The 12,242-nt window shown below is 39.7% G+C and overlaps 1 protein-coding gene across 3 annotated transcripts in view; it reads right to left on the reverse strand.

Moving 5' to 3' along the window:
• fam189a1 (family with sequence similarity 189 member A1) overlaps nucleotides 1-12,242 on the reverse strand; it is a 94,033-nt gene that overhangs the window by 47,384 nt on the left and 34,407 nt on the right. For all 3 annotated transcript variants that reach the window (XM_017440282.3, XM_025003492.2, XM_017440288.3), the window contains exon 2: nucleotides 8,653-8,709. In XM_017440282.3, the coding sequence (XP_017295771.1) occupies nucleotides 8,653-8,709 (57 nt within the window). The remainder of the gene's footprint in view (nucleotides 1-8,652; nucleotides 8,710-12,242) is intronic.

A 12,242-nucleotide genomic window follows, 5' to 3' on the forward strand; every position in this document is an offset into this window, starting at 1 on the left:
AGCTTCAAGACTCTCAGGTCAAACAGTTTACTGTAGGTCTGATGTTGAGGTTAACCACTGAGCCGACATTCTTTAAAAACCTTTTGTACATAAAATTAGTGACAAGGCACAAGAGGAATAATCCTCACAGTCCACAAAATAAACCCTAACCAACCAATATTTGCTGAGGTATTTCAAACGGGAACAAAATGATGGGATAACACTGAAACCTAAACAGTCACACGACTCACTGGCTAAAAGTTCACCCTGAAAGAAAACAGCATCAAGGTTATCAATTTATGCTCCACTCTTTAGCTAAAGGATGGTTTAAACTGAGTAAAATAATGCAGTTTCTTTGGAAAGACCGTGTTGAGAACGGAGCTCATGAAAAAAAGGTAAGCACTCAGACCAGACAAGCTGCTCTAAATTCATCCATTCTCCCAGGAAGACAACAGCAGCTGAACACTGTTACCTCCTGACACCTCACAAGTGCTGTGACCGTTTCACCTCCCCTCCGCTGCGCCTCTCCATTATTCAGACCGCTCCACGTTTCCCTGCAGCCAGCTGAAGTCACTGCTACGTAAACACTAATCTGTTTTTATGAATGAAACGGCCACAGCGAAGTGAATTCTAACAATATATAGGCGTTACTAAAATCAGTACTATAAATCTTTACTTTGGTATTTAAGAAAATGTGCTTGTTCACAGTTTCTCTGAGGTTTTACTGTAATGAACTAAAAGTTACTTTGCAGAGCATTAAATATGCCCTTTGGCATTTAAATAATAAAGCTGTTGAATTAATTACTGAATTATGATTATTGTGCCTGAACCAGAGAGGTTAAACCAGCGTGTTTGTTAAAAAGTCAGTAATAATCTGAGCGAAGGAGAGAATTTGGTCACTAGTTAACACCCTCTGAGCAATAACACAAGTTTAGTCTGGTTGCGGCCCTCATTTACTAGCAAATTTTGATTACATTTTACAGTTCTGTCCTTTAATTTGAGATTTATAAGATAAAAAAACCTGAAAACATGAAAGATGCACAACTTATAATTGTGATAGACAGCAAAACAGTTTGGAAAGGATAGATCTGTGATCTGAAACATCTCAGAACGTTTTCACTCACTTTTCCATCACCAATGTTTTAGATAACTGGTTTATATTTACAATAAACACTGATATTTAAAGATTTATATTTAATACAGGCTGTGCTGATAACAACATATTTCCAGAATATTGTAAAGGATAGATGCAAACTCATTTGTCAATCCTTTTGAATGAAATGCAAATTGCAGCTCAAACTGTGTGTGAGATGGTAGAAGGTAATATGGCGACACTAAAACCTCCTCTGGACATTTTATGACAAACTATTGATTTTCAAATCTGTGAGACATTTATCTTTTTTTTTTTTTTTTTTTTTTTTTTTTTACAGAAAACTAACAGCTTTCCATTTATGGATTGCACATGTTGTTGCTTTTCTTTGACTAAATAACAGCACATGTTCCAGGGAGAGAAGCTCTGACTTCTCAGACACAAACGCACAAAAAAGAAATAAAATATAAGAATATATCAGCAGCTTTACACGTCAAACAACAAGGGAGGAACATGCTGGACTTTACTTCAGGTGTTTTCCTCCAGGCACAATCTGAACCTCCAAATGACATTTCCACTTTAACGTAAACAATTACAGCAGCAGTTCTGTCACTTTTACTTCAAATTCAAGTTGAGTTGTCATCAAAAAACACAAGATGCTTATTTTCTGTGAGTTATATCATTTTAAAGCTGCATTTAACTGCATTAAAAATGATGAAAGTGAATTTGTGTTAAACATGTGTATGCAAAGGGATGTAGTGTTACTATAAATACAGCGGGGACTTTCTGAAGGAAAGGCACCATGTGGCAGACCATCACAGTTGTTTCCCAGCAGGGAAAACAAGAACTTACTGTCCTCCGACTCACTCCCTGCCTTCTCCTAAACACATAATCCATCACAGTCACAAAAGGGAGAAGACAGCAGGAAGTCGTTTATATCTGCTTGATCTGAGTGAAATGCTGTAACTCGTCCGTGACGATAATGCAGCGGCTTTAAAGAACTGGCCGGGAATTCACTACTACACATTTCAGACGAAGCGGAGAAATATTTATTCAATCTAAATGTTTTTAACTAAATTTTCCCTCTGCAGCAGTGTTTTCCACTATGGCACATAACCTCTGTGTTTTATATTCAGAGCCATTCGCTGACTTGACTGAAATGTGTCAGAGTGCAGCTCTCCTCTCTACGCCCTGCTTCACATTTTCTATTTATAACTCACATCTGTCCGTCAAACACTTTTATTCAAAACAATGCTTATATTTAAACACACGCAAACTTTAAAAAGCCGAAAGAAAGAAAGCTAAGAGCCTCTCCTCGTCATCATGAATAATAATAATGATAATGAGGAACACATCTGTCTCTCCAGGTTTGAATGAATAAATTAGCTTGGATTAAACCGAGTCTCAATGGACTGAATTCAAACAGCAGTTTGTCTCACGGTTGTGGCGCAAGGTAGGGTTATAAGGTTGTAGGTTTGATTCCCCGACATGCCCATATGTTGTGGTGTTCTTAAGCAAGAGTCCCAATCCCCAACTTCACCCCCGCTGCTCCATGTGTGTGTATCTCACATGTGTGAATGGTCAAATGTAGAGTACAAACAACAACGTATAATACTTTCATGATCACATTTTAGTCCAGCAAAAAAACTCCAGGAAGTAACTGCATGACACAAGAGCGTAATTCTCACATGCTTTTACTTCATTCTAGTTTTTAGACAGTTTTATTTACATTTTAATTGAACATAACCCTTTTCTTTCTTTTTCACTTGACCTCTTGTTTGTTTAAAAAAAAACAAAAAAGCTCGACTTGAGTCAGTATCAGTCCCACAAAGTCAGTGTTGAACCAAAATAACCCTGGCGCCGATGTTTCTGATTCTTAAAAGCTGTAAATCATCATGTTCTCGTGAGATCAGTGTGAAGTTTAAACTGCTCACTTTAGTTTTCTCTGAATTAAAGAGCTGTATGAAGCGGACAGAGGTAGCGGGGTGGACCCTCTGTATGCGTGGTACATACTACGCTGTATTATGTATTGCTACGAATAAAACTATTTAATTTTTCAAGCAAGCTGCCCTTGTCTCTTCTTTGTAGGACGTTATTAATCGTTATGCTCTGGCGCTTGTCCAGGATTTGAACCTGGGACCTCTCACACCCCAAGTGTTTTATTATTATTGTATTTTAGTGTTGTTTTTATCTCAGTCTATGAAAACAGCATGCTTCTGACTTATTGCTGAAAGTGATCAAATCCAGCAAAGGTTAAAAAACAAAAACAACTGCACTTCTATTCTGTAGCTGAAGATGTTTTCTCAATTCAAAAAGCAAACTTTTTAAAGCTGAGATGTTCTGTAAAATGGATCCACATGCAGATTAACTCCCTCTCCTCACAATAGAGGCTCGTTAGGGTCTTTGTTTGCCACTTTGGTCAAATGAATGAAGGTGTTGACTGATAATAGAATAGAAGTCCAGTTGTTAGATTTACCATATCCTGGAGGATGGAGCATCTACACCAGCATAGAGTGACAAAATGCTATTTTTAAGTTAAAAAAATAACAAATAAATAAACAGGTTAGCAACACACACAGGTTAGCACCTCTTAAAAAATGGGAGACCACTTGCTATCCTGCATACCACTCGAGGTGCTTGTACCACAGTTGGACTCAGAGAATGTTGAGGTAAAAAGGGTCTACAAGGAGGAAATGATCAAAAAATACTAAAACAGACAACATTTCTCTCAATTTCCCCCTCTTTGTGCTAAGCTAGGCTCACCAGCTTCTCATTCAGACAAATATGAGAGTGGTATTATTAAAATCGTCAAATACTAAATATAGAAAAGTGCACAAAAGGAAAACAAATCTTTAACACAAACACATAAGCAGTCTGGAGGGAGACCAGTTATAACAAATCACGATGCAGAGCATGACCACCCACCGTTGGCAGATGGGCCGGCGAGGAGTTGCCAGCTCCGAAATCGTCCAGCCGGTGTATTAGTCACCTGCCAGTCATCACTGGGGCTGGGCCAGAAATGTAAAAGCCTGCCTGTCAGGGCTGCACGTTAGCCTCTACAGTGGCAGCCACAAAAACAAGACCAGATATGGACCCATTTTTTAAAAAAGGCAGGAGCTAAATTAGTGATGCTTTTTAGGAAAACATGAAAGACGTTTTAACCCTTTTGCGGAGCTCAAAGTGTGACCAGTTTCCACACACACCTAAACGATGAGCTGCTGAGATGATTCTGATGTTTTATACGTCGCCGTTTTGTTTTCAAAGGTTTCAGATAAATATAGAGAGAGGGGGGAGGGGAAGAAAGGATGCAGGAAAATCAGTGGGGAAGCAAGGTGATAAAACTTAAGGGACTGAGGCAGGCTGTTTCCTGCAGGATGGAGGAGGGGTGTCAGATTATACGCGTAAAGCTGCAGAAATAAAAAGCAATTATTTGTGGCACTAAAGGAGCATGAAATAGAATTGGATATGGGTTTGTGTGTGATCTACCACAGTCAGGAAGACCTCAGACAAAGGTAAAACACAAACATCTGTACATTTTGTTGTTGTTGGAAACAAGAATGATTTAAAATAAACTGGGGCATAATTTGAGATGGTTTTCCAAATCTATAAGAGCCAAATGTTTCATTGAGTCCTACTGCTTTTGTTTAGTGTGTAAAACCTTTATGAATGAACTGCTTGCAGATTTTTTTACCTCCTCTGACAGGGTTGTACTTAAAAGCCCCCTGGCTACAGTTTTGTAATAAGCACAAAACTGTCTTTGCGCTGCAGTATGTAAAGCCGTGCCCTTAAAGAAGACTGACGCGTGTTCTGCTGTATCTGGGATTGAAAACATCCGATCACCGTCACAGTGCTCCGATCTGATGAGTGCCGACCCGTTCAATCACATTAGCGCTTCCCTCCTGACAGCAAAGTGACAGCCGTCTGAGGTTTTCTGTCTCGGATGGAGCCGAGTGGATGTCTTTCTCTATCCTAAGCGATTCATGTCTCAGATGGAGAGATTTTACATATCCAGATACAAATGTTTCCACCAGTGTCTCATGGTAATTCTGTTTTAAGATACAACACAGATATTTGGGGACTTTTTTTGCACCCGCACATATCAAGAGGAGATTTATCCTCTGCTTTCAAACCCTCACTATAAGGTGAGTTAAAGCAATCTTTTACAACCAAGTTCTTACACTTTCCTAAAAGACTTTTTTTATTATATAGTCAGTGAACTCCATAGAAGGATTTTTTTCAGCCACCTTAATCCCATTCACTGCTTCTTCGTCTGAATCCTATTTCACCCTTCTCCCCTTTTCTCTTAGCCCCAAATAGGGATAGATGGAAAATATAAGACAGGCTGTCTCGTTCAAGATTGGGGATGTTTTGCAAGTTCTCACAAGCAGGTAGGGGTGTCCCATATTGGTGGGCAAACATCGCTGATACCAATCTGATACTAATACTTTAAAATGATTAAGGTATATGCATCATCAAGTTGTTAAATCTGAATAAAACTTGACGATCTTTAGGTGGTTTTGTGATTTTTTTCCCCCTTTGGATTATGGATTAGTTACAACCCAGGACAGAATGTGGGAAACGTTTATAGGTAAATAAAAAAAACTTAATTATCATGATAAAAGTTTTCGTTCAGAACCAGTGGAACAGTGGCAAAACATTTTTTTCCTCCATATACTACCATGTCTGGACTTTTTCTTAAATAAACAAAGTGCACAAAAGTATCACAACAACTACTACACAAAAATTATTATGATTTCTCCCTTCATACAGGAGAGAAACTGAAACTAAAGAATCAATCTTATTGCACCAGTTTAGATATCAATATCTGGATTGATCTTTCCACCTCTAGTGTCCCGATTCATTTTGTAATATAAGAAGAGGGCGAAGGGGTCTGATGATGTCCTGATATGAGGGTTTTGTGTTTGAGTTTTTGTTTTCATCCATTCATCCATTTTCTTTTACCCGCTTCTGTCACAGCTCCATCTGTTCCTGCCACGCCTCTTGCCTCTAGTCATGCCACAGCCAAGTAACTTTCCATTCATCCCAGTTCCAAGCCACGCCCATGTTACCATGCCCACACAATCATAGTCATTCGTTTCACCTGTTTCTGTCCCCATAAATACCCACAGCTCCCAGTACACTTTGCCAGATTATTGAAAGCCTCACAGCAAGTAAATGTCCAGCGTTCACGTCTCGTTCATGCCTGATCTCGACCTTAGCCTGTTCCACGACCATCGCCTCTTGCCTGCTCCTTGCCTGATACTTCTTTGGACTCTGATCTCTCGTTACCGACCTCGCTACGCTCACCTGGACCTCGCCCTTTGGATTTTTCCTCTCTGGATTTGGCTTCGGACTTCTGACCCTCTGGTAACGACACCTCTCCTGCACCTGGACTTTCCCTCTCGCCTCAGCCCCTTTCAGACAAGCCTGTCTGTAACTAGCAACCAAGCTAAGGAGAACTTACCTGTTCCGGTTCCAATCCATGACGGTCACGTGAGTGTCCTGTTCAGAGTCTCTGGTCCCGCTCCTGTCCAGTCCACAATAAAATCCTTAAAAACTTCGTTATTGTGTTGCGAGTCTGAATCCTGTCAAGTCCTGCCTTGTCAGCTTCTCCATTCCGGGTCGCGGGAAGCTGGTGCCTATCCCCAGCCATCACTGTGCAAGAGGCGGGGGACACCCTGGACAGGTCGCAAGTCCATCGCAGGGCCACACTGAGACAAACGAGACAGTCATTCACGCTCTCACTCACACCTAGGGACAATTTAAGAGTCACCAAATAACCTAACATGAATGTTTTGGGTTTGTGGGAGGAAACCGGAGGAAACCGGAGGAAACCCACGTGATGAGTTTGTGTAGTTGTAGAAAAATAAGATTTACTGACGTGTGTTCTGAGATGTCCTCATTAGGAGGCAAAATAATCATCATATATAGGATATATCTGATCACAGTTTGATGCACAGCCATGCTGTCCTCTAAGTGATACATCCTTCCAGTTCTGATAAAACTGGTGGCCTTAAATATGTCTCACTGATACACTTTGTTCAAATAGATACTCCGACAATCTTAGGTTAGACAGAATCTGCTGCCTGAAACTGTCTCATCCCTGGGATTTACTGCTTGACATGTTTCTTTCTCAGAAACTGTTAAAAATCAACAAGCTGGGTCTCCCTTCCCTTTTTACCACGACATGTAGCGTGTTTTCAGTTTGCCTGGTTTCCCATAATATCCCTCAGCTCTCCTGATTTCCCGGCACGTCGCAGCTGCACTTCATCCGCTCATCATCACCTCCTGTTTGAAAGCCCCCTGCTTCTCAAGTTCCTCGTCATTTCAGACTGTCTGCTCGCCCTTGTTGCTCCACGGCGCCTCGTGTTTATTTTCCTAGCATTCCTGCTGTTTTAGCTTATCTTTAGTTTTTCTTAATTTGCTGCCTTGTCGGCTTTATTTTTTACTGTATTAATGTTTAATTTTCCCTGAGTCTGCAGTTGGACCAATCAGAACAGGACATTTAAAACAAGGATTTTCTTTTTTTAGGGGAGCACTTCAAATAAAGAAGTATTAGCTAAGCTCGCAAAAACACACTTTCAAATGTGAATACTCCATTGTTACAACAACCATTTTAATGCCTTAACTGATGGGTTACAACATAATTTGTTTGATGCTGAATTTCCTAAATAAATACAAAACAGCATCGAGTTTCTCTGTTAAAAATGTTTGATTTTCACAGCAATCATCATAATGTTTAGTTCGGCCTGTTTTGATGCATTACAGTTGATATTTTTGCCAATCTTTTCTGACAAACGTGAAAAATGATGTGGTATGCAAAATTCTGTAGCAAGCTTTATAATGAGACATGATGACTGAGCATATATCTATTTCTGTAAAAAAAAAAAATCTGCAGTGATATCAACTTCCTGGAGAGGTGTCCGATTTTCCTGTGAAATATTTAACTGCTGCCTGTTCTGACTTTGAGTTAAGAGCCAAAGAAGTATATATATATAAAACCCTAAAAAAATGTGAGTCAGCTCTAAGAGTCAGTTACAAATGATATCTTTAATCATTTTAGCAGCTTTCACCATTTGTCATTGTTTGCTTTGAGTTCAGAGAGAACCGTGTGACAACGTGAAACTTTCTGTCAGCGATGATTTGTGCGTTTGAAGTGAGCACGTTTCCCATCTTTGCAGAAATTTACGGGAAATAAAAGTGCACAGACTTCTGTTCTTGTTTTCTCCACCTGGAGCGTTGCATCTGTCATCCAGGATTTTGACGCAACCTGAATGTAGCCAATATTTGAACATGAATTCAGTGACAATTTCCACAGCTGCTAGACAACATTTAAACATAGCTGTAGCTCAGAGTCAGCATCTTCTTAATCTCGTTATGTTTTAGTTCAGTTATTTCACCACCCTGCTACTTCTGACGCTCGCTGCTAGTTAAAATCTGATTTGATGCGAAGCGTTGTGCACATTCAGCAACAATAAGGAGCATCACGTCCCCATCTTCTCACTGAAAAGACTCCCTCTCACTTATTATTGGCTTTGTTTGTGGCTGTGAGATCGGCAGCCGAGTGTTCAGAGGAAACTCACCACAAGAGACAGCGGCCTCTTCCATGACACCACACCGATGAGCCCAGAGAGCAGAACCTGAGAGAGAAAACCCAAAAACAGATACTGTGAGTGAAGAAAAACAACACATTTTTAACCCTCCTATAGTGTTGATTTGTTGCCAACAACTTTTGTGTTCCTGTTCATAGCACAGCAGGAGATTTCCTCCTGTGCTCGGGGTCTCAGATTCATATTTACCCACAAAAGTGAGTAAAACCTCGACAAAGCTTAAGAAATACTTAATTTTACAGTGGGAATATTGTCTAAAATTACAAATAGGATCAAAAGAACGAAACAAACATGAGGCAAAATACAAACATCACACTTCTTTTTCTGTTTGTTTAATAAAATATGTTTTTTTGGCATCTCTGAGCAAACAAATAATCATCTTCTACTTGTTTGATGGGTTGATTAATGCTCAAATCAGGTGGGAGTTGTTTTGTTCCCACCTACTGTCAGATTTTTCACCCATCTTTCAGAGTGAATGTGAAATTCCTTTGTCGTCCTGTTTTCACAGCCTCACTCCTCCACAGATGATTTTTTTTCCCCCTTCAGCAGAGATGAAATTAACGTGAACCTATACTTTCAGGTGATTAATATCAGAAAGTGTGCTTAGGTGTGATGCCTCGGAAAAATTATAATGTGCCTCCAGCTTCTTAGGAGTGATTTACCGCCTACACGCAGGGCTGTGCCATTTCATTAGGCTGCTTCCAGTGATTGAAACTGGCTGCAGAAGCTGCTGGCAGTCAACAATTTGTCGAGCTATAACATCAGGATGTCCTGGTTTTAATTTAAATGTTTATTTAAAAAGCTGACAGGTGTAATGTGGTGCAAATCAAAGCACAGATTACGATCTGAGCCAGTGAACAAGAAGATGAGCTGATCAATCTCTTCTCAGAAAAACAAAGCGAACCAGAACAGAGAACGCTGTCAGTCAAAATCTGCACCAACTTTGTCTGGTCAGTTTCTAAACTGTAAATCTGTGGTGGAGAAACACTATCACAGCACAATCATGTTTTTAATTTGCATCTCATGTCACAGTTGTGAAAAAATTCAGATACGTTTGGTGTTCACTTCAATTGGTGCACTGTACTCACATATATTAACTGAGTAAATCCCAGATACTCAATGTGCAGAGCATAAATTTGCTCACATTTAGCCCAAGATCAAGGTAAAAAAAAATGCAATACTGGACTTAGAATCCCCTGTTTTGTCATATTAGAGTTTAGTATAATAGCTGCTGCAAGTTTGCTTTTCATTGTTTTATCAGCGTCGTCTGGACCACTAGAATAAAAAAAAAGACCCTTCTGATTCTGACAACATCTGAGCCAGTACTGCTGTGTGTGCAGAGCTGCAAATGTGACTGCAGCAGTTCACACTTGCTCCGCTTTAAAAAGGTGATAAATAAATATTACCATTTCCAAGCTTGGAAAACGGTCACTGCAAAATCTTTTTTTTTTAAAGTAGCATTCCTTGAAGGAATAGTGCCTGCTGCCTTTTATGCCAACACAGTGTATACTCTGTTAGCACTCAAATGATTCTCAGCTACCGCCACACCAAATTTTAGCTCAAACACATGCACACAGACGCAGGCAGTATCACATCTGCACACGTTTTATAAAAACTTAAGGCATTGCCCTTAAAGAAACAGGTTAGATAAATTATACGTTGCATGAACTGCTTTCTAATGACTTTGTTTTTGTATCAATACAGAATAAAGCCCAGTACTCACAGGGTGACATACAGTGTACTTACTGGGTGACATAGAGTAGGTAGGTAGGTATGTATTGCTACCTTTTTTTACATATTCAAACTCTTGTGAGTTTCCCACTTTACCAGTTAAAAAAAAACAATGCATATTATCTTGTACACTACATTGGAGGACATTATTATTATTAAAACATGTTCTGCTGGGATCTTAGTGACCGCATCAAACTGATCTGAGCTCCAGGTTTCTTCATTAGCCCTGATTTGCTTTTAGATTTTGTGCTCCACCTGCCTGGAACCGGTCGCCCTGAAGCTTAATGTCTTACCTAAATGAAACCGTTGTATCGTGATGTTTTCCCATTTAGTACTTATTACCACCACCTGTTACTAACGTTTGATTTAAATCAGAGTAAAAGTGCTTCAAGATGCCTGGTTTGTTCAAATGTAGCTTGTTTTTTTTTTAAAGAAAACCTTGTTGGTTTTCTGCTCCACTCGAGGTGTAGTCTTGCGAAGGTGTTACAGTGTTTGCTTCCAGAGGTGTGAATTTGCGTATCATCAAAATGTGGGTGAACAAAGGGTACTCATAGCCTCCGGCTTTCGTTTCTCTATGGTCTCCCTCTGCCTTTCACCCTCCTTCACCCTCCATTAAACATCACCATACTCTTGCCCATTTCTACCCATCATGCTCCGCTCCATTCACTTCTTTTTCCGTCTACCTTCTCTCTTTGAAATTTACCATCTTTCCCTTTCCAATTTCTTCCTGTATCACAGTCCATCTCTGCACCCATACAGCCGCAGCATCCTCCTGCACTCACACACTCCCCTTTCACTTCGCTCTATCCAGGCTCCTCATTTTTTATCTCCCACTCCATCTTGTTCCACTTTCAAGTCAATCTCCCACTTCTCCACTCACCTTGATGCTCACAGGACCTGGCAAATGGGGCGCCAATAATTTCATTTGAGGCTCACACACGCAGGCCACATAGCCAGATAGTGGCAGGTTGGTGGACTCAAAAAATATTCTGATTATAAACAGATTTCACAAAAAGAAAAAAAAAAAACAAAACAGAACTCCAACTGTTGTCTATTTAACCTGATTGTGCCTCGCAGCGATGAAAATCAGAGATCTGAAGTCTATTTAAAGCACACAAAAGCCACTCTCCAAGCAAAAATCTAACTGGAACAGTTTTTAAAAAATAATTTTTGGATAAGCACATAATTTAGAGGAATGCACCACAAGATACCAGCTAAAAATCACATACTGTTGAGATCAACAAGAGTAAACAAGCTTTTCTTTTCAGCTTTAAAGCCACATTTTGCTTTTCCCGATTGCTTACTCAACCTGAAGTTTTTTTCAAGACATTTTTGTGATCTCTTTGTGTTTTTACCAGTGAGGTCAAGCTTGCAGCAATGGTTAGAAATCTGCAACGAGCGTCCACTGGAAGCAATTATTTTTGTTACTGTCCAGCACTGCTAAGGTGCAGTTGATCTAGACAGCAAATTTGTATCTATGGTCCTATTTACTATAATTTCTTCATATTTAATAGGTAGTTTTACAGCTTTACCCGGTGTCTGCTTTTAATCAGACATCTGACTTAAAATAATGCACTTTTGTGCTGCTTTTAAGTGTCAAGACTTAAAGATTTTCATTCCTTTTGGACAGTTTTATGTTTTTTCTCTTTAGGATAAGAAGATATATGAGAAATGTAGCATACAGTAAAAATATGGAAGTTTTAGTTTTATTCATATGTTTCTTGCAGCCACGTTTAGTAAGCTGCTCTCTGCACTAACAGTGGATTTGCTGCGTCTGCTCTGGTGAGTAAACTGCATCAGGAGTCTTTATATTACTGCAGGTCACCCCCCCC

Source organism: Kryptolebias marmoratus, linkage group LG15 (assembly GCF_001649575.2).
Source record: "Kryptolebias marmoratus isolate JLee-2015 linkage group LG15, ASM164957v2, whole genome shotgun sequence".
Classification (NCBI taxonomy): domain Eukaryota; kingdom Metazoa; phylum Chordata; class Actinopteri; order Cyprinodontiformes; family Rivulidae; genus Kryptolebias; species Kryptolebias marmoratus.